The sequence below is a fragment of the Thunnus maccoyii genome, chromosome 19, assembly GCF_910596095.1.
Source record: "Thunnus maccoyii chromosome 19, fThuMac1.1, whole genome shotgun sequence".
NCBI lineage: Eukaryota > Metazoa > Chordata > Actinopteri > Scombriformes > Scombridae > Thunnus > Thunnus maccoyii.
Window position 1 is genome coordinate 19248646 of NC_056551.1, and position 23500 is coordinate 19272145.

At 38.9% G+C, this 23500-nt stretch overlaps 2 protein-coding genes across 6 annotated transcripts in view; one reads left to right on the plus strand and one right to left on the minus strand.

The window, feature by feature from the left end:
• On the plus strand, positions 1 to 19207 carry plpp1a (phospholipid phosphatase 1a). Of its 5 annotated transcripts, none has more exons than XM_042394297.1 (7): positions 3299 to 3611; positions 3690 to 3893; positions 7765 to 7919; positions 11030 to 11310; positions 14618 to 14675; positions 16582 to 16758; positions 17937 to 19207. In XM_042394297.1, the coding sequence occupies exons 2-7, from the start codon at positions 3836 to 3838 to the stop codon at positions 18054 to 18056; spliced, it is 849 nt and encodes a 282-aa protein (XP_042250231.1). In that variant the 5' UTR covers positions 3299 to 3611; positions 3690 to 3835; the 3' UTR covers positions 18057 to 19207. The 5 variants fall into 5 exon arrangements, with proteins under 5 accessions (XP_042250230.1, XP_042250229.1, XP_042250233.1 ...); XM_042394298.1 differs by having other exon boundaries at positions 3736 to 3893; XM_042394296.1 differs by lacking the exons at positions 3299 to 3611; positions 3690 to 3893; positions 7765 to 7919 and adding exons at positions 1 to 216; positions 10202 to 10353.
• The window catches only part of mtrex (Mtr4 exosome RNA helicase), a 22415-nt gene continuing 18044 nt past the window's right edge, over positions 19130 to 23500 (minus strand). Inside the window, exons 24-27 of the mRNA XM_042394294.1 lie at positions 21876 to 21932; positions 21630 to 21792; positions 20032 to 20136; positions 19130 to 19770 (exon numbers count right to left, since the gene is read on the minus strand). Coding sequence (XP_042250228.1) covers positions 19718 to 19770; positions 20032 to 20136; positions 21630 to 21792; positions 21876 to 21932 — 378 coding nt within the window. The 3' untranslated portion in view covers positions 19130 to 19717. The remainder of the gene's footprint in view (positions 19771 to 20031; positions 20137 to 21629; positions 21793 to 21875; positions 21933 to 23500) is intronic.

Genomic DNA, 23500 nt, shown 5'->3' on the forward strand with positions numbered 1-23500 from the left:
ATAGCATACAACTTTACATGTTTGTTTTTATTGCACTTTGATAAACTTGTGACATTTCTAGCAAGGCTCCACCTAACTTGAGAGGTCTAATCAGGTGCTATGAAGTGGAAACACTTGTGTAGGTGTGCAGGACCTCCAGTTTTTTGATAGAGATGAAAACATTTAAGAAGATTAACCTGCAATCAATCAATCATCAGCAGCCACACTGGAGACATGGTAATGTTTAGTCTTATTTATATATAAAATACGAAAATAAGTGATATTAGCACCTGTGCTTGGAGGCATAAATAATTTCCCCATTCAAAACTGTGGTTGAATAACACCATCTTTAAGATAAATGGTTTATATGTATTTCTGTGCTAAATGTCACTGACATTGACCATAAATATGAGTAAAAGTATCTTAAACTACAATGGGGTAGTGTAGAGCAACAGGTGGGTGATCAAAGGACTTGATATCCAGTGGTGGATGGAGTACTAGTATATCCCTTTAAAAAAAAAAAAGAATATATATGATATGAAGAAAATAAATATTCATCATTACTGTCGGTTTGGAGCAAGTGTTTATTTGTATCATCACAATTTTCAACATTGTATTGTATTGTATTAGTGTAGCTTAACCTCCAAAACACTAGATGGGGTCAGTGAGTAATTAACAAGGACAGTTCAACCATCAAAGATAATGAAATGTATGTTTACCTATAGGCTACATACTGAGCTGAACATATTGACTAAGGCAATAAACTGCAAACAGATAAGTGTATAAAAACATTATCGAACAAATGGGATAAATATGTCATTTTATGTCTTCTCATAATATTTAAATTCATCCCAATAATTATTGGTTAAATGACCTCTCTAGTGCCGGTGGCTTTTTTGTAGTTCCATGCATGATAAATGTTCCCAGAGCTAATGAGATGAAGTTAAAGATCCTCTCCAGATATGAAAATACTCTGCTTTAGAGTAATGTGGGACACCACCCAATGTGGGACACCTAAGCTCAATTGCATTTATCTCTCTTTCTACTGTCAAGTCCCACCGGTACTTTTTCTGTTTTTTGGACTCTTTGTGTTTTTGTTCTTTTGACTTCCTTGGTTTTTGTTATCCTTCTGATGCCCTCAGACTTTTTCTGTTTTTAGTTGGACTTTTTGAGGGGCTCTTTCATTTGTGTTGCATTTGTTTCCTGGTTTTGGTTTTCTCTGTTCCCTTGTGTGTTCCTCCTGTGTTTTTTGTGTCACCTGTTTGTTTACTTTAGTCCCTGTTTTATTTTGTAATATTTCCTCCTTGTGTCTGCTCACTTTACTTCTTGTGTTTGATTATTTCATGTGTCTCACCTGTGTCTCGTTTCCCTCACCTGTGTTTCATTTGGGTGTTACTGTATTTCCACTACAGCTCAACAGGGAAACACAAAGAGGGAATTTGATGCTAAACAGACTGTAAATGTGGCAGATATCCACTTGATATGACTAACTCAGACTGCTGAAGCCTCATATAAGCTTCAGATAAACTTGTAAATACATTTCTGCACAAAGTGACTGTGTGGATTTTGGCCCCCATCACTTATATTACCCCCTTTTATACAGAGATCTCACGATGTTGCTGTAAAGAAGACTTGTCATTATGCTGGCTTTTCTTTTTTGCGCTAAAGCAAACAAAGCCAGCATAATGCCGCCCCCCTATGTGATTTTTAGATAGCATGCTGGCGTTCCAGATAAGAGCTGTGACATGTAACACAACAGTATCGGCGTCTAGTGTGTGTAGTCCCGCCATACTGGCTGTCTTTTTTACACAGATGTCAATCCGGCAATGTGACCACATTCTGTGTTTGTACCTTTTTATACAGAATGGCGATGGAAAAGCAGCACAACATTCCCGCCTTGAACAAGCTGTGTAGAAGGGGCCACTGAAAATGCATTTGAAGGGGAGCTTTTAACAGCCAGTAAGAGCAGGAGGAATGAGCACATAGAGGAAAACCTCTTTCAGTGTTCATATTGTGTAGAGCTGGGTCATGTTGGCACAGGAACCAGTGAGCCTTCCCTTCACAGTCAACTATATCTGTCACAACAGCAGTGGGATGGCACAACAGTTTTACAATATTTACTGTCTAAGAGGGGGGAATGCCATTATTGGTGCATGGAACAACTCATGATTTGACATCTCTGCTGACTCTTTCACTGACTAACACTTAATAGAGTTGGCTGAACACACTGTACAACACTTACAGTAACTTAACTGGTAAAACTGAGAGGTGTTGCTGACGCCGACCCTCTCTCCCCCCTAGGAACACTACAATATGGAAACCTAATTGCTGTTTTAAGACAGACTTGAAAAATTGTGAACCTATCCTTTTAATACTGTGAGCCTGTACTTAGTGTTTAAGTGTTGTTATAACTTCTATCTGTTGATGTAACAACACTTACTTAGCAGCCACTGAGAATAGCTAAATAAGTACTCAAATACTACATAAGTACAGTTTTGGGGTACTAATTTACTTGAGTATTTCCATTTTATGCTACTTTATACTTCTACTTCACCCCTTTTTCGGAATGAAATATTGCACTTTTCACTCCTCTACATTTATTTGAGAGCTTTGATTATTAGTTAACACATTCAGATTTTACACATAAAACATGTGATCAGCAAATGGAATATAATGTCTTGTTATAGATGAAATACACAGCAGTATGTAAAGTAGCTAAATTTAGTTCCACCTTGACTTGCTATATTAAAATGCTGCTCACATAGGGATGGATTTATAATCACAATCCAATGAAGCCTAATGATGCCTAAGCTTCAGATAAACTTCTTAAAGCATTTTTGCACAAAATGAGTGCAATGTGTGGACACATTGTGGATTTTGGCCCCCCATCACTTATATTGAAAGCACATCGAAAGGATCTTTTATGAACAGGAATAAAAACCTCTTTCAGTGTTCATATGGGCACTTGAGTGTTGTTTCAAGACGGACTTGAAAAAGTGAACCTGTCCTTTTTAAAGCAGTGATTCTCAAAGTGGGGTCGGGGTCCTTGAGGTGGTTCCAGGGGGTCCCTAGCAAAACAGGGAGATTATTTATTTTCACCATAATTCCAAACATAAGTAACACAATAACATAATGTATGACTATTATGGTCATGGGTTTCATACACTTTCTGTAATAAAACATCTAAAAGCAAAAATCTTATCAAATGGGGGTCCGTGGTCTAATCAGCTTAGGGGTCCTTGACGTGATAAAGTTTGAGAACCACTGCTCTGAAGGATGTCATCGAATCAACCACCGAGTAACACACGGAGGTTAACCTTCGTGTTTCCGACATTCCTGCCTGCACTTGAAGGCGGCACCAGGCCTGCAGCTGCGGTCGCCTTCGGAGCTTTTCGGATCCGTCAAAACCGCTTCGTGCACCGCCGGTTACACACACAGCGGCGCTGAGCAGGTGTCTATTTAAAATGCTCGGACCCCCGTGAGAGTGAGTGCTAAAAAAAACCCCTCAACAGCTTCAAAACAGCTTTAAAACCATGATGACAGACAAGCGGAAGAGTCGGCACCCGACACCCGAGGACGACAACAACAACAGCGGCAGCAGCGAGACGCGTTTCTCCGCCTGATTATCATCGGTATGTGCTTTGCAGCTGCCCCGGACGGTCTGTTTAATTCTTACCGGGGCGTCGACGGTTCATTGTGGTTTTATATAGCATTTGCTGTAGCGAGTTTCTGACCTCACACTCGGGTCGGAAACAGAAGCAGCGACGTCCCGAGGAGGAGCATCCCCCTGGTGTTTATTACAGGAGAGGACGCACCACAAGCCAGGGACTCGGAGCTGAGACGGACAAGAGCAAACATGTTCGAGACGAGAGGAATCCCCTTTGTCCTGCTCGACATCGCCTGTCTGATCCTAGGTATGTGTTTTTAATTACTAATTTTGCCTGCTCAACTGCTGTGGGCTGTTAGTTGCTGCTATTATTGTTAATAAGCCGATTTGTGACCTGATAAATATAATCCTCCTGTTCGGATATTAACTTGCTTGCCATCACGTGAAGGGAGTGGTGAATGCTCAGCAGCACAAGGGTGAGATTTACTGAGACTTTATTGTGTTTAACAGAAGTTTATTTTAACTTCTAATGTTGCCACTAATCAAGCAATATGTTTATGGAATTTGTGATGTATTTATAGTGATTTTTCCAAGTGTTGCTGTAGCTTTTTCCCCTCCCCTCTCAATACAATGAAGAATTTGATTTGTTTCCATTGTATGCAAATTTAATGAGTCACACCAACGTGAGTTTCAGGTGCTCACAGGCATTTAATGGTTAAAGATCCCCTCCAGACATTTTAAAGATGTATGTAAAATACTCTGCTTTCAGTAATAAAACTGTTTTTTTCCACACAAAAAAATGTTAATTATCTTGTTAAAATCCTTAAAATGGCATCTACTTCTTCTCCCTCATAAAAAATTCAGAACTGATGAATATGTAAATATATTTCATCTCAGAAGTTGAGCTGCTGAACACCAGATATTTCCTCCTTCACTGTCCATTGTCACCATTTGTGCACCGAAGGCTTCGAGTTTCCACATCACATGTGTCTAAGTTGAATTTTGGACCTCGATTGGCTTCCAAACTATTTGTGATGTCATAAATTATACTTCAAATTTGGATTTTCAGTGAGCACAGAGAAACTTTCCACTTTCAGCAGATAAATGTGAAAACAGCCTTCTGGTGTCAAACTCTGCACATACATCATTCTACACAGTGAAGCTTAAACATCCAAGTGAAGGAACAAGAAGCACATTTTTGAGTGGATGGGGACTTGAATGATTAGAGCTGCATTAGAGATTAATCTGTCATTTTCTCAATTAATTGATTAGTCATTTGGTCTTTAAAATGTCAATCATTTCATGTCTTATTTTGTCCCTTTTACTATCATAGAGGACTAAAGAAAATATTCACATTTAAGAAGCTGGAACCAGAAAATCTGAGCTTTTTTTTTTTCTTAAAAAATGACTCAAAACAATTAACAGATTATCAAAATAGTTGATTTTCTGTAAATGTAGTATGACACTGTAATAGTCCCTGTTATCAATATTTTGTCAATTATATTTAGGCACTTATCCAGTAAATAATTTATCTGTAGTTAAAAGTTACTGTCACATTTCACATATGTCATATTTTGTGGGTCACTTGTAGACTCATATTTAACTGTACATATTCCAAATTTTTATAAACCAAAGATAGATATAAACTGATTAATCTTCTAATCTGCGAATTTAAGAGTGTTGCAGAGGAACTATGCTATAGCCTAACTGACATCACTACCTTACAGGTTATGTTTTAAACTCATGTGTCAGCACTGACACAGTTCACCTAAGTTTCCTGGTTCATGTAATCACATTTTCCCCTCAGGAAGTCTAAGGTCGTTATAAGGCGGGCACTTGTACTCATATCAGTCCTGAAACTATATTCAGGGTAAAATTTCTGTTATCTACGGTGTATGAGTTGATTATCTAGCATCTGAAACCGCTGTTTCAAATAATTAACTTTATCTGAAAGTGTGGTGAATTGATCCATCTTCATTTTTTTGCAGCCAGTCTTTATATTGAATGTATGAATCACTGTATAAGTGCTGTGTGGTTTCACTTTTGCAGGGTAGGCAGAGACAGACATTTTCTCTGGGGGCTTTAATGTCTTTTAAATCTCATTATGAATGATCGATATACACCATGACTCATAAAGCTATAGCCTCCCGTGCACAGTCATCAATATTTCCTAAAGTTACACATTTTTTTTCTTTAGAGAAATTTGACACAATTTGTTTTGAAGTATTGCTAAATCCCAGAGGCTACAGATGTGTTTTATATTGCATAATTTTGTAAGTGCCTCACAAGGGAACATGTGTTCTGTCAGTGAGAATGACTGTACAATCTCACTGTGCTGTTTGGATGACTGATGCCGAAGAAAACTTGGATGTTCTGCTAATGATACAAAAACAGACTATTAAATTATACCCAAGAATCTGATAGTCAGCCACCCGCAGTCATGCAGAACTGCTTGTTACCAAACATGCATATACACGTAGTGAGTGTTGAGGTTAAGCTTGTAGGAACACTGTTTTGATAAATGTGATTAATCAGGATGTAAAAACATGCATAATGAGCAGGTTAGAGTGTTTGCTCTGGTGTGCTTATGCATCATTTTTTATTTTGTTGTTAATATAATCACTGTACAGGCTGAGAGATTTATTGGAAAATATCCACATTTTTCTTTATTTCTTTCTCTCTTGTCTGTATGTTTGTGTTGGTTAGCCCTTTTAGTTGCACATTTGTTTTAGAGGAGGTCAAGTTAAAGTGTAACACTGTTGCTTGGTGCAGTTAGAAAGTGATTCGAGGGTGTTGCCATTTCGACTTTGTGGCATTTCCAGCTGTTGTAGCCAATCAACTCAGGGTGGCACAGCTGACACTGACAGCTGTAGAAACAGCAGACAGAACAGGATTGAAGAAGCAGACCGTTTGTAGATGAAGGTGTATCTTTTGTGTGATGTTTGTGTGTGTTTGTTTGATTTCTGCCATTTGTGGCTTGTTAAAATGGGCCTTACAGCTCAATAATCGACCCTAATTTTCTGCTTGAACGGACGAATGACTGTCTTTTCCCCTACTATACAACGAGCTAAATGGGCCAACCAGCCAGTGAAATGAAAGCAGCATTACATCCAGACTTTGGACTGTCACAACCTATTAGCATAATCTGTTATCTTTATGGTATTTTATCTATAGGGAGCGCTTAGCTATGTCCACAATGCTATGTCTTTCATACCAATGTGACTCGGTGCTCTAGCCAGAAGCTTCTCAATCCTCCAGACTGAAAAACTGCCCAAAGATAACATGTTTTTTGTGTGTAATAAAGTCATTGTTGTTAAGGTTTTTTTTTTTTTTACTGTGTGATATATAATGCTGTAGAGTTTCTGACTGAGCTCAGCCTCAAAGGATATGGCTGGCCATATTATTATCAACATTAAAAAATCTCATTAATAAAAGTCCAAAACCAACAATGAGTTTATCATTCTAACATGTCTTTCCTGTGTATCCAAAGTCTGTTTATAGCTTATTTCTCTGTCGTAGAGTGTTATTGTTGTCCAAAACTTATTAAAAACGTACCAAAGAGTCCCACTGTTGCACTGCGTGACATGTTCCTTCATTACGATGAACATGGACGCTGTAGTTTATCTTGAATTGTTCTCACATGCACCGTCCTGCTGCTGTAAATACTCACTAATGCACCAAATGTGTATTAATCCACAGCTGAAAATAGTCCCCAACAAATGCACCGTTAAGTCCTGTTTTAGTAACGTTTCCTAAAAGCTACGGTGCCCAGCTGTTTCAGGAAAATATTTAGCCTTTTTAAAAGTTGAAGGTATATATTCATGTTCAGTTTTTAAAGTTTTATGTCTGGTAGGAACAAATGGGGTCAGGGCTGAGAGCCATAGACAAGCGGGAGAAGTCAGAAAGTATTGAGAGATGGATTAACGAATTGTTGGTTTTGGGCTTTTCATGGGATTTGATGTCACAAGGAAAAATACTTCCAGCCTTATCCTTTAACTGAGGTTGGGCTCTCTCATTTCTGTCACAAATTCATTTTGGCACATATTCTTTTCCTACGATGCTAATAAGCTCCATCGTCCTCTAACTTCCACCTGAAAGATGACAGATTTGAAGATCTCAACTTTTTGCTTTGCTCATGTTTTTTTTTAAAATTCTCCTCCTGATCTCTCCGTCCACAGGAGGTCTGCCTCTGGCAGCCTTTAACCTGGGTAAGATCCGCCCCTACCAGAGGGGCTTTTTCTGTAACGACGAGAGCATCAAGTACCCTTTCCACCATGGCACAATCTCCTCCACAGTGCTCTACACTGTGGGCTTCACCCTGCCCATTAGCTGCGTAAGTAGGAGTCACTCGAGGCAGGTTTGACGTAGGCACATGACCTGTCTCATGGAAAATATGTTGACTTGTCAATCAGAGGTGTAACTTAAATGTATTTCAAGGTGTGCCAGTGCATCCGCTCTGGTCGGTGTGTGCTGCTTTACTGACACACCTACATGGAAAGAAGCCACTATTATTATTATCAGCTACACATGCTTTTCCTGCTATGGCAAGTCAAAATATCCACTGTGAGAAAGGCTCTTTTGGGACCAGGAAGTAGAACCAACAAGTCTCCAGAGAGTTATTTTTAGGATATATTCAGAACTCAAACTGCCTGTATGTAAACACAGATAACTTCATTTGTTCAGTAGCTGTTACAGTAGCACAGTTAAACTCAATGAAACCAAATATGTGCAGTATGTTTTTAGTTCTGCTACTGTTTCTTATCCCCAGAGTGAGGCTTGTGTCACGTAATGACATTAGTAGAGGTGTTCACCAACATCAGCTCTTGCAGATGTTTACGAAAAGCGTAAGGCGAAGGAGGATGTCCACTTAAAAACAATCAGTATTAAACAGAATCAGTCCATTTTAGATCCTTAGTCAACTTAAAAAAACAACTATTCTCAACATCCCACTTACTACAGCAGGATTGATCGAACTTTCTGCCAAAGATTTACCCCGGATTTTGTATTGTGCTTTGATCTGCCAGGATTTTAGTTTTTTAGCCTTCATCTTGGGCCTTGATTTTATATATATATATATATATATATATATATATATATATATATATATATTTAAATTGGATTTTAATCAATTTTAGTAACTGCAGTCCAAATCATTTGAAACATACATACTGAAACTTGGTCTCAAACCATAAATTAATCTAGTCATAGCTGTAGGGCTGCAGCTAACAATCGTTTTTATTATTAATTAATCTGATGATCATTTTTTCGGTTTTTTCGGTTTCCCAAAGCCCAAGATGACGTCCTCAAATATCTTCTTTTATCCCGACTAATAAACCCAAAGATATTCAGTTTACTATCAAAGAAGTCTAAAGAAACCAGAAAATGTTCACATTGGAGAAGCTGGAATTAGAGAATTTGGACTTTTTTTTTCTTAAAAAAAAAAAAAAAGACGATTAAGATGATTAATGGATTATCAAAATACTTGGCGATGAATTTAATAGTTGGCAGCTAATCAATTGAAAGACTAATTGTTGCAGCTCTACATAGCTGTAGTGAGAATAAGCACATAACAGTTTCCTCTTCTGCTTCCAGAATAGTAAGGACAGGCTTTTGTTGTCTTAATCTACTGGGTGAAATTTTCGGTCAGTGTTGTTAATGAATACAACAGACATGCAGGCCGTGTGCTGTGTCCTTCTGCTCCTTAAAATAGCTGGAATGCTTCTTCTGGAACAGAGACGATTGTTTTTGAAGAATGGCAGAGGCAGAAAGTGTGTGTGTGTGTGTGTGTCTTCTGTTACTGCTTTGTGGTATCGGTGATTTATCTCTTCCATCCCCGCCTGTAGTCTTTTATGTATCATGAGTAATCATAACTGATCTGTAACAATTTTTTTCTCTTTTTTTAAAATATGTTATCGTAGTCTAATTTTTTTAAGGACTCACTTCATCGTTCAATGTCTGGCAAAGGAAGGTGTGTGAGAATATGTGGGGAATACAGAGCGGTTAGTCAGTTTTAGGCAGAGGGAAAGTTTGTGGGTTTGCCAAGAGAGATAAAGAGGAGACAGTAAGTGTCATTTTGTTCTGAGGGGAAGTGAAGAACAAAGTGTGTAGTGTATGGATGTTTCGGTCACATATGGACTGTTTCTTCTCACATGCTGACGACTTCTGCTCGCTGTGGGTCTGTTGGCGAGAATTCAAAAGAAAGAACATGAGCCAATCTGGTAACACGATCCCTGATAAAACACTACTTCACCGATCACAGCTTCAAACAGAGAGGAAAAAGAGCTCAGTCGCGCTCAATAACCTGCTTTGAAATGTCATTTTTGTGCTCTTAAGTTTTGACTTTTGTCTATTAACATCCTCCCCTTATCAGCTTTTAACTGTCTGTTGCCATGCCAACACAATAACCATTCATATTTTTAACCTGATGTTCTTGAAAGTTTGGCAAGCTGCCTTCAGGGGACGCAGAGGATGCAACTGGGCTGTGGTCTTTTGCTTTGCCCAGGCACACACTGTTGCATCATGGGTAGGGGTGCGGGGCCTATTGACATGATCTTATAACCTGTAATTTTTCCCGTGTTTTTTTTTTTTTTTTTTCTCTCGTTACCTCTCTGCTAGCTGGACTGCCATTTGCAATACTCAATGTGCAACACAAACCTTTCCAACGGGGCTTTTTCTGTAATGACGATTCAATCAAGTACCCCTATAAAGAAGACACCATTTCCTATCAGTTGTTAGGAGGTGTTATGATACCCGTCACATTACTCACTGTAAGTGCATCTGTTTTGTCTTCTGCTAACGGTTTTTTACCCTTTTTGGTGATTTTACATTTACTCCTTCTCTTCCTCCTTTTATCTATAATTTTCCCCATTTTTACACTCAAACTTTTACTTCTGTCTTTTCTCTTAATCCTCGGTTGCTGCTAAATACATTATCCTGTAATAACGTGTGTGTTTTTTAATTGCATGCAAAAGTCATCACTACCATTTAACTGTAAGCTAATTTGCTAACATCATGTTGAGAACTTTAATAACTCTGTGACATTTGAAGGTGAAAGACAAAGGTTACCAGCCATCATTTAATGTGCAGCTGCTGCAGCACTTTGCAAAAAGACACTAAATATGGCAGAAACTTTTAGCAAGCAGTTGGACTCCATCTCCTCCTCTAAATGAAGTATTATATAAATATTTATTATTTTAAGTGGACATCATCCTCTGGCCTTGACATTTTCTATATTAAGTGCTATTTCACATAAGTGGACATTCCTCTGTAATGTTATATGTATGTAATAGGCTGTACTTTCTCACACATATCCAATTATTTTAGATCCCATGATTGGGTTAGGGAAACATTGCAGGCTCTGATGTTGCAGATTTCAGTTGAATATTAAATTTAACTTTGTATTCTTTCCTCCTTCCCCTCCCCCCCCCCCCCCCCCTCTTACAGATGATCTTTGGCGAGTGCCTTTCAGTTTATCTAAAACGCCTCAAATCCAAGTCATCTTTCGGCAGCTATCTCGCCTGTGTTTACAAAGCAGTCGGTACTTTCCTCTTTGGTGCTGCGATGAGCCAGTCTCTCACCGACATAGCCAAGTATTCTATTGGCCGGCTCAGGCCGCACTTCCTGGACGTGTGCAAACCTGACTGGAAACTCATCAACTGTTCGGCGGGGGCTTACATTGAAGACTTCACCTGCACCGGAGACGCGAGAATGGTGAATGAGGGCAGGTTGGTATTACCGTTATATCCAAATCTTTTCCAGCAATCACAAATGGTCGAGTGAAATAGTTCATGTTGAAATCAGCTCCTCATTTAAACTTGTGGCACTCTCGGCCGTTGTTTTCTTGCAAAACAGATTAACGAAATCTGACGGAAAAAAAAAAAAGAAATTCTGTGCTCTGCATTGTTTTGTAATTCATGGTGCAAGCGCAAAGTGCAAAGGTTAAATGTATCATTACACAACCTATGATTATGTAGGCTAATAGTAACGGTGATAACAGAATTATTACAGCATTCGCCTTCGAGGTTGTACAACATTTCAACAGTTAATAGTGAATATATGCTAGATGCAGTTTAAAACAGAGAGCAGAGGAAGGATTGAGTAAGTATCACAGGAATGTAGAATTTGTTTTGGTTAAGGTCTCTATGTCTTATCAGCTCAGAGCAGAAGGAAGTATATAGGGCGGAGGGGATATCCACCTCTCATTCTGTTATAGGCATAACCACAGAGACCAGCAGTAATTATAGAATTGGAGGCCTAAATAGTGACGATTGTATCAATGTTAAGAAGGGCTTATAGGGCTATGAGAAACTGTTTTATTCTACTGTACTCAAAGGTTAGATTATTCTACTTAAAGGTCAGAGTGTATGATGTTTTCGCCCTTCCTCTTGAACAGAAAGCTTCCCCACGAGCTGAGTGGAAATTTGTCCCCCACCCTCTCTGTCTCTCCTCTGGGTTATCTGCTCTACACTTAGAGGGTGTGGTGCATAATCATAGAGATTTCCTGGAGCCCCCTCTACCATTCTGCAGTCAGTTTTTAATGCATCATAATGAGACAAACATTTATCAGCAGACCAAGAGAAAAGATCCGGTGATTCAAGGCAGATACGCAAGGCTTTTAAGATTAATGTCCGGACACATTATATTTCCAGCTCCTCTGCGTGTGTGTGTGTGCATGTGTGTGCGTGCTTGGACTGGTCTGCTTGTCGTTAATAGAGAAAATAAGTGCAGCAGGAGAGGAGAGAGCAGGTCAGGGTAGTCTGTTCTGGATCATCTTACTGTAATATGATTCCTCCCTAGCTTAATTTACATTTCCCAGGGAAGAAGAGGCCTGCTGTCGGAGCTGTGTGTGTGTGTGTTTTGCGTTTAAAAGGCAAAGATTCATTAGATACTAAAAGATTGAATGTGTAATGAAAAATATTGATTTTCTTGTAAGGTAGATATCTATAAGAAACACATTTTTGGTCAGACTTGATAGCATTACTTAATAAAGAATGAGCGTAGCCCTCACAGGGTCTGACCAACTTGCAGCTTTAATCTGTTGCATTATTATTGCATTGGAAAGTGAGGTTATGTTACCGAGGTCTGTTGGATTAGCCTGGGTTGTCCACCACCAAACACTTTGATTAATTGATTACTTGATCACCAGAAAATTAAAGGGTAGATTCACAATTTTTCAAGTGTGTCTTAAAACAACAGTCAGGTGCCCAAATGAACATTCAAACAGGTTTGGCTTCATGTAATTGTTCCTCATGTTCATACTGACCATTAGAAGATCCCGTCATAATGTGCTTTCAATGTAAGTGACGGGGGACAAAATATAGAGAAACAATGTATTCAAAAGTTTATCTGAAGATAATATGAAGCTTCAGTCATCCAAATTATTCAAATCAAGTCAATATCTTGTGTTTTTAGTGCCAAATTCCCTCTTTTTGTTATTGTACTTCCACAGCTGCTCAACAGGGAAACACTGGAAATGCAAAGAGGGAATTTTATATAAACATGACTGTAACTTTGGAAGATTGCATTTTATTTGATTAATTCAGTCTGCTGAAGCTTCAAATTAGCCCTTTAAACACATTTTAGCACAAAACAAGGACCCTGGATTTTGGCCCCCATCGCTTGAGCACATTTGAAGGGGATCTTTTAAAAGCCAGTATGAACAGGAGGAACGATTACAGCAAGACAATATTGATAATGGATTGAGTCATTTAAGCAACACAAATGCCAACTCTGATTTCAGCCTCTTTGAGCCTTATATAGTTAAATATCTTTAGGTATTTGGACTGTTGGTTGGAGAAACACACAAAATATGACATTGACTTTGTAATGGTATTTTTCATATCTGACATTTTAATAGACAAATTGATTAATTACTTGATTGATCCGTTTTTTTCAATTAATTAATCTAATGAGAATACTTGTTAGTTGCAGCCCTGAATAATACATTTTAATTTAAGGGTTCCACGTTTACCATTTTCACAATCTTAGTTTAGCGTGTCAGCAGGATAACATTTGCTAATCAGCACTAAAAACAAAATACAGCTGAGGCTGATGGAAAAGTGATTTAGTTTCGCAGGTATTTGGACATGAATCAAAGTATTTAACAAATCAAAAACTTGACCTGATGATGGCACTAGATGGAAAATTAGAGGATCATCAAAGTTACTACAATTCATGCTGAGGGGAACATGAATGTCTGAACCAAATCTAATACGATCCATCCAATAGTTTATGAGAAATTTCATTAAAAACTAAAAATGTTAACCTCATGGTGGCATTAGAGGAAAAGTCAGGGGATCACCAAAGTCAGTAGGGTTGATCCTCTAGAGAGCATTGATGTCTGTAGCAAATCTTAGACTAATCCATCCAGCATTTATTGAGATATTTCAGCCGCTATAAAATTCTTAAAACCAATGGTAGACTTAATTTGTGATGAGGCTACAGTGGAAACAAGTTGAACCCCAGAACAGCTCCTTTATTTTCCATCACTCCACGTCTGAGATTTAAGGCAGGTCAGGGATTTACCTGCCAAACTTATCCAGACAAATCAATAAACCTGCTACTTAAACGAGCTGCAGGTCGTTTGTCCACATTAGAGACTAACTCTGGAATACATATTTCATCTTATTCTACACTGTGAAGCCCTGAACTCTTCATCGCCCACCAGAGTGGAATGACACACCAATGAGCTGGTGTACAGTTATAGTACAGTATGTGTATGTGTGTAGCACTGTTATTGTAAACAGGAAGTAACTAAGGCGGTGGTGGGGACTGGAGGGCGTGTTTCTTTTTCTCAACGTCAATCTAAGTGGTCACTTCTCACCCGCAGCAACAAACACCTGTCAGTGAACACTGACACCACTACAACCCCCACATATAGGTGCCAGGATGTGGTGTTGTGTGGGTGTGTGCCTCTGAGTAACAGATGTTGATGTTGACCTATTACAAGATGTGTCTTTTTAATGAGTTCATTAAATTTATTAAGCACATTGCAAAGTGTTGAGCCATGTTTCTGTCTTTTTTCTGTTGCAGGCTATCCTTCTACTCCGGACACTCCTCTTTTTCCATGTACTGCATGATGTTCCTGGCTGTAAGTACCAAACACAGCTGCATATTCATCCGCAATTAAATCAGTATTTATTGGAAGGCTGTGTTCAAAGGCAGGCGGCAGAATGGGACATTCTGGTTGTTTCATTTGTGTCTTTGGAAAACACATTTGATATCTATTTATTCATGTTAATAAGCATATTAAGCTTCAGAGCAACTAGCGTAGAGGAGTACATTTTGGGAAACATGCTTACATTTGCTTTCTTGCTGAGAGTTTGGTGAGAAAATCAACCTTTATATTCAAAGTATTTGTGTGGTGTCGTTCCCTCCTTTTCCTTTGTTATTTTGGTATATTTCGTCATGAAATAAAGGGACAGGTTGACACATGCACTGTACTGCACTGAAAAGCCCACTGAGATAGTCTGTGTGCATACTAACTTCCACACCAGGTGCTCAAGCTGTAAAGACTGATAATTACACCTTGAGGTGGGCGGGCAGTCCACGCCTTTTACTTAAAGAGTTTACCAACTTTTATGTAAACAGTGTCACGGCTCTTGTCAATCAGATGTAATTGTCTTGGTATCTGTGCTTTAAATATAAAGCTAAAGCCAGCAGCAGATTAGCTTAGCTTAGCATAAAGACGAGAACCAGGCAGAAACACCTAGCCAGGCTCTGTTCAAAGGTAACAAAATCCACAACTTGTCATTTTTACGCTCTGTTTATGTATGAATTTAACAAACAAGACAAAACATGTTAATTATAGAGCTTCAAAGGTGTTTGTAGGCTGATTTGGACAGAGCCCGGCTAGCTATTTCCCCCTGTTCCCAGTTTTTATGCTAAGCTAAGCTAATCAACTGCCGGCTATGGCTTCATATTTAGCGTACAGACATGAAGGTGGTCTCAATCTTCTCATCAAACTCTTGGCAATAAAGTAAATAAGCTTATTTCCCAAAATATCAAATTACTCCCTTAAACTGCAGTGATTCAAGATTTCTTTACGTATATTTTATATTTCTTTAGATTATCAGTGGCATTGTTTAACTTAAAGGTTTGCAGCTTTTTTTTTGAGTATCCTTCAGAGCTGCTTTTACTGCTCGACCCTGATCATTTTTATAGGCTGCTGATTCATCCAACATTAGGGGATATAAATAGACACAGGGACAAAGTCCTGGCGCCAATACAAAGCTCTCTCCCTCTGCATGGACTGGTAGTCCAAGAAACAGCAGCTGACATTTGAACATTTTACCTACAGACCCTGAAGTACTTTTCTCCTGCCACTCATTAAATGACACAGTTTGCATCAGAAGTGGAGTGTAACAGGAAGAGAAACATGGATATGGATAAAGTGGCTACACTTGTTTGTCCTTGATTCAAACAAAGAGAGTAGACACGCCCGGTTTTTAATACAAACAACATTTAGAATCTGGTTTATGCCACAGAGGAACTTGATGTTCAGCTGAACGAAGACCAGAGGCCGTGTTATCAGCATTTAAGTATCAGATCGGATAATGTTTGTGATTATATAATAAACAATGTTATACTGATTATTCCTATGAGTAAGGAGGAAAATGTGGTCATGACCCGTGTGAAACCAGCTGTAGGAGTATTTTCTCACCTTTTATCACCCTTATTTTTGAGCCATAAAAAAGGGGATGTTTTTTTCAATGCAGGAACATTAGGAAACAATTTTTATTACTTTTTCCTGCATGATAGATTTGTTTCTAGTGTGGAAATGTAAACACACTGAGTCATCTACAAATCACTGCAGCTCTTTTTTTTTTTTCCGGCTCATTTGCTTGTCTTGCAGGAATGCTGCCCACTATAATGATTATTTAGACGATCTAACCTGGTGCCCTCTCCGCTTGTCTTTATCATCGCCAGAAACACTTTATTATTGTGACTCTAAGCATTTTAAAAACGTACTGTGTGTCCCGTGTCGTCTTTATCAGCTCTACCTGCAGGCTCGACTCCAGACTGAATGGGCGAGGCTGCTGAGACCCACAATCCAGTTCTTCTTGATTGCTGCTGCAGTGTACACAGGACTGTCACGGGTGTCAGATTATAAACACCACTGGAGTGACGTGCTGACCGGACTCCTGCAGGGTGCCCTTATGGCTCTCCTGGTGGTAAGTGCTGTGCTGTAATCTTAAACTAAGCTGTTTGGTTACAAATTCATTGCCTTTGAGGAAGTGTGACATTTTAAGAAATGTGCTCATTCATTTTTTTCAGTAAGATTTAGATGAGAAGATTAAGTAAGCAAGCACCACTTTAAATATGAAGCTAAAGAGAGTTAGCTTAGCTTGGCATAAAGAAACAGCTACCCTAGCTCTGTCCAATGGTAAAAAAAAAAAAATCCACCTACTTACCTCTAATTGACATGTAAACCATTTAATTTGTACAAAAACAAAACTATAAAAGCATCAAATTGTGGTTTTATTGGGGGATTACATATGGGACTATTTCTTAGCCCCTGGAGTCACCTTGTGGTTGCCAGGTGACCAGAGGAGACTCCAGGAAGTCACTGCTTATGGCCATGAAATAGTTTGGCACATGACTTGCCCCAAATAAGCTACCACTGTTATTTGTACAAAGTAAACAAGACGAGGTTTTGGAAGGCAGATTTTGTTACCTTTGTACAAGCAGGTGTTTCCAGTCTTTATGCTAAGTTAAGCTAAACAGCTGTAGCTTCATACTTTAACACTCTCATGTCTATCTTCTGATCTGACTCTCAGCAAAAAAACATATGGGCAATTTTCCCAAAATGACAGATGCAGCTAATTAAAGAGCCCCTCCAGATGTGTTTTAAGACATTTAAAATGACATCTACTCCCTTTTTAACCCATTAGAAATCCAGAATCTATGAATATGCAAATATTTTTTCTTTCTAAAGTTTAATTGATGAACAAAAGACGTCCTCTATTTCGCTGAAAAGTCCATTCTCAGTGTTTGTGCACTGGAGGCTTCAAGTTTCCACATCACACTTGTGTATGTGGAATACAGGCCCAAGATTGGCTCCAAACTAGTTGTGTGTGTGTGATGTCAAAAAAATCCTGCTCATAGGCGCATGTCTTAAACTCAGACTTTCAGTAAACACACAGAAACTTTCCACTTTCAGCAGATGAATGTGAAAACAGTCTCTAGTGTCAAACTCAGCACATACATCATTCTGCACAGTGAAGCTCAGATGTCAAATTGAAAGAACAATGAGCACAACACATTTTTGAGTGGAGGGGGGGGCGGGGGGGGATTTTAAGTTTCATTGCAATGATGGATTTTCTCCAAATTCTCCATCTGTATCCTGCAGGTCTTTTTTGTGTCGGACTTTTTCAAGCCACGCGTGGATTCCTGTAAAGAAGTAGACATCCCCCACACAACCCTGCAGGAGACGCCCACAAACGGAAACCACTTTGAAAGTCCCAACTAAGCTAAGTGAGAGTGAGGATACCGCTGCTCTGTCCAAACGCACACCCAGGATCCCAGCTCTCTAGCCTTTCATCTCACGCAGATTCTCATCCAAAACCCTGCATGGATTTACAGTGTGGATTCTTACTTCAGTTAAAGTTAGCGGATGATGGTGCATCCCAGAGGAAACATTCAAGAAACTTGGAAAGCTACAACTCAGGCCTGTTTAGATTTTTAAAAGACTTTATAATTTTAGGCAATTTGCTGTCATGTCCACCAATTCTCCATGTGGAAGTGCTGAGACAACCTTGTAGATATGCTTAAGAGTGAGACGTAAATTAGGGGCTAGAGATTCTGTAATGATGGGAACCATATCTACTGAGCCAGTGGGAAGACTTAACTGCATGCACCCACTAAAGGGTCTGACCACTGCTGGGAGAGAGATAGAGAGAGAGAGAGGAGGGTTGGAAACCTGTGAATGTAACTCTGCTTTGTGCTTTTCCTGCCCTGGAGTCAGTCTGCTCAAAGATCTGATTTAGGGTCAGTTTTAGATTCACTCCCGCACCCTAAGAGACGGCAGTGTTTCATAACGTTGCCGATGAGGTTAATTAAAGGGCTAATTATGAAGGGGAAGGTTTCCCCGAGACCAGAATGTATTGGAGACTAAAGCTGATCCTAGACCAGAGGAGGCAATACCGCTTCACATCTGGAGCTGCTGACTCCAGGCCACTGCCTTCTGATTCTCCAACTATCTAATCCAATATAATCAAGGAGGAACACCTGACTTGTATCATGTCTGGTTAGAAAGTTGAAGAATAGACTGTCAGTTTGTGTCCCGTGTTGCCTTTGCTGGACCGCTACTGCTGCTATCACAGCTCCCTGTGTATCTTAAGAACTAATATCATCAAGTGAACAGACAACAATGTACTTTTTGTATCATCTGTATGTATCATCTGTATGTAAAAAGACATCACCATACAGACTTTTATTGAAAAAAAAAAAGTGTTTCAAATATGTACAAATGTCTAAAATCAGAAAAAAAAGGAAAAATAAAGCCATTTTACTTATTAACATGAACACAAATGGACACAAATGGAACAAAAGTGTTTGATGTATTATGCCATGAGCCATCACGTAAAATTAAAAGCTTGTGTTGTTTACCTTTTCTCATGATGCACCACTTTGCTTTATGTGAGCAAAAAAATAAAAAGCCTGTATGTTCAATATATTCTGGCCACATAGATGCATTCACTTAAATGCCTTTAAAAATGAAAAAACAAACAAAAAAAAAAGCAACACTTGTGCTTACATCCTCAGACATATTCAGGCTCATTCAGTTATAAAATTGGCTCCTACATCATTCATTACAAGGTAGGAACCCTTATGGAAGCAGTAAATCCTGGATCTCTTCGTGGATAAAAGGACTCAACATTACAAAGTTCAGGTAAGGTGTGATGGAAAAAAAAAACTGTTCAGAAGAGTGATCTGAGGGACGAATAAATAATTTTTCCATCAAGAACAGTTTTAACCGAACTACAAAGACAAAAAGTTGACCCTAATGTGACACAAAAACAAAGAGCGGATGGTTAAGAGATCTATAGGGGGTTAATCATGACAAAAAGTCAAAAACAGAATGAATCCACCAGTAGGAACTGCCCATCATGTGGGAAAGATGTGAGGTCATTATAGGTAGAGACTGGCAGCAAAGACGATGTCTCTCTTGATCTTTGTTATTCCTGCAGAGAGACACAAATGAAGACTGAATTAATTTAAGTTTATTCCAAACAGAGATGTAAACAATAGTGTGTCACTCAGTCAGTAAGGAAGGATACATTTTTCTATAGTGGTAAAAAAAAAAAAAAAATTAAAACAGCACCTTCTCTAAAGTTTACACCCTTTGGGACAACGATTATGTATAATAACGTGGGTTTGACTGTGTCTTCAAGGTCGTGGAGCACAGATTGTGTGTTTTTAAACAGCACTATGAGGTTTCCTACCTTCAGCAAACTTGTTCTCCAGCTCAGTGTTGCCTATGGCCTTGGCTGCAGAGCACATTTGTCTCAGTACCTCCTCCAGACGGCGCATGCAGCGGATGATGCTTCCTGCGGAGACACAAAGCCACATAGTGTTCAGTGTGTGCATAATATCGAACAATGAAGCAGATTTTACTGCCGTAGTCTAAAATGAATTCATACTCAAAGTGTGATGGGAGGATAAAGAGGTCTTGAAGGATTGTTTAAGTTTAAAGCTTTGGATCATCAGTACTGTGGCTGCAGAATTTAACAGCTCATATATTTTATGGGGTTATAATTTTCACATAAACTAACAATTTCCAATAAGTTTCCAGGAAATAACTTTGTAGTTTTGAACTAATTCTAAGCAAAATAGAGACAGTGTTCAATTGGTAAACTGCCGATTAATTTCTATTGTAACATAGAGAGTCTTTTAGTCCGTGAAACAGCAAGTCAGCTGTGCATGCAGAAATGGAAATTTATGATTAGGCAAGCAGAAGTTTCCAAAATTGATGATCAAAGATGAGTCAGTTAATATTTACTTTGGTTTGAATGAGGCATCAAGGAAATTCCCATTTTCCCAACAACCAGTAACAAATTATTCTCTTTCCAGTAAAATTAATATGAAAAATACGAATTTGTGAAACAAAGTGTTTCATTTACAGCCAAGTATCATCAAATTTGAAATGGACAGAGGTCAAAATACACAGATTGTTGCTGAAATTTCTCAATTCTGTCTTTCCCATTTTCCAACACAAATACACACACACCCACATCTAATACTCCCTCGGTTTCTTAACTCTGCATTACTTCTTTCTTTTGATGACGTCCAGTATTTCACAGCTGAGGTCGTTGTTGGCAGGCGAAGACAGAAACTATGAGGAGAATGATGGAATGGGCTTCTAATCAAAGCACACACAATAAATCAATCAGGGAGCCTCTGACAGCCTCCAGGTGGCTGCAGACTGTATATGATCAAAGAAATCAAAGGTGAAAGGGATTTGTAAAGGCCATGTTGTAAATGGGTGAATTTTTGTTAAAGGCTTGCCACACATTTTCAGCCAGATCATGGACCAATTGTGAAAACCTAAATGGATGTAATGAACGAATTAATAGAACAAGGTGACGAGGAAGGTGCAAGAAAAATGACCAGTTCTATCATGCTTTTTGTGATTTTCTGTTACTTTTATACTGTTATGATGTTGGATGTCTTTGTTAAAACATGATCAAAGGTCCAAAAAGAAGTCAAATGCGACTACTATTGTTTGTTTATGTAGCCAGAGCTGAAGAAAGTCAGCTGATTGGATAGCTTCCAGAAGCTAACCAATCAGAACAGAGTGGGCTTATCGGGACAAGAGTTTAAACAGCCTGTTTCAGACAGAGGTTGAACTGAGGGGCTGCATAAAGGGCCAGTATAAGATGAATAAGGAGTTTTTTAAACTGTAAATCATGCCAAGATATTTCAGTAGAGCCCCAGAATATAAATACAGACCTGGAAATGTGCATGACATTTCCCCTTCGAGTTTAATACCTGCATTTTCAATTCCTGGCATGTCTGTTGGATATTCATATAAGTGGCTCACCTTCAAAGACGTCGGTCATTTTGCAGATCTGAGCAAACGTGGCTCCGTTAGCCCAGGCGTAGACCACATCCATCAGGTGAGGCTTAAACTGGTTTAGATACGTCTCCTCGTCCACCTCCAGCTTGGCGTCTGCAGACACCTTGGCTATACGCTTGGCGCACTCCTGAACACAACCACAGTATTCACATTTCCACCGGATTCAAACAACTGCAGATACAAATTTGGAATTGTTCTATAGTGTCTCACCTGCATTTGTCTCAAGGGTGCAGCAAGTTGTTCAGTCAGTTTTGGCATCTCACTGGCCTGGAGGGCAAAATGACATTAATTGTTGTGATAGCAAATTTCAAACATTTGTTTTTGTTGTTTATATTCCACGCCCTGGGTAAAATAGGTTGCTGGTTAAACCTGCTACAGGCATGTTTAAGAAGAAATAGATCAAATCTCCTCCCAACTATAACAGAACACTGGTTTCGTCTCACTGGTCAGACGGGTTTCTGAACATTTCATCTTAAAACGAGAAGAATACAGGAATGAAGCTGCTGCTTTCTGACACTCAAACATTCGATCCTGCTCGTCTTTGGTAACTACGGTTTTGTTACTTCAATATGATGGTTAATCAATAACAATTACCTCTAGCAGCTCTAAATGTTATACATTAACACCTGACTGCGTGTTAACTTTTGTAATAACGTCCCAGTGTCAGCAAAAGGCAACATTTATTCCCTATGAATTTTTTTTTTCTCACAGCGAAAAAGCGTTGGGTTTCCTGTCAAAGGTTCATCCTTGGCTCGTAAAGAATTGTTTGATGTTTTAGGAAATGTACTAATTCTCTTTCAATACCAGTCTCATATTTATCTGTAGGTGCCGATATGATAGCGAAGTTTTGGTACAGATACCCAAATAACTTTCAACATCTTACTTTGATGAATAACATGTTTTTCTACTTAATACTTTTTTTTCATTTGACAAATAAAGCTGGGATTCTAAAATGTGAAATGCTGTATGATCACATGCATTTATTCTTTATTTTATTTCAACCAGACTAAAATTCAGGCATTCAGTGCTAACTTTGGTCAGTTTTTGAGAGCCCTGTCAGTCACAGGATGAGGATCATTCAAGTCGACATCAGGGGGACGGACTGACCTCTTCCTGTCCTGATTAACATCGTTAAACCATTGATTGAAACTCAATTACTTTTAATTAGAAATACCGCCTGGCAGTTGCATGCCTCCGCCAACCAGTCCAGTTGCAGTTTATATCCATGTCTGTCAAGACTCATAATGTTTGTTTTGAAAATTTGAAGGAATTTGATGAATTGTATTAAGTTTATTTTGTGGTGAAGTGGAAGTTATCACTATGTTGACATGTATGATTTCAGTGAATAATTCAGCTCTGGCTCTTCACCCAGCGAGCAAACCTCCCTAGTCAAGTGTGTTTGGAAAACTATTCATTTGTTGTTGTCTTGCTTGTTATCCATGGTCTATTCTCTTGCCTCAGCTTTATTGTTCTTGTTCTGCTATGTCTATTTGTGTGTAAGTTTATTGAGAGAAACAAAAAACATGAGTCAAATTCCTTGTATGTGTTCACATGCTCGGCCAATAAAGCAGATTCTGACAGAACACAAAGTTGTAGCCATGACAGAAGACAAAGCTTCAGATATGGATGTTGCTGCAAAGAAGCTACAAACTCTAAAACATCAATGCTTCACACACATCTTCCACCCGGCAGCACAGAAGATCTAAACAATCACCACAGTTTCAAGGAGGGCAACCAAGATTATTGTCACCAATTCAGTATCAGACCAAATGTGAAATACGGTCACAATCTCCCCTACTGTTCCTGAGTTATCAAGTTGAATAATGGCCAGAAAA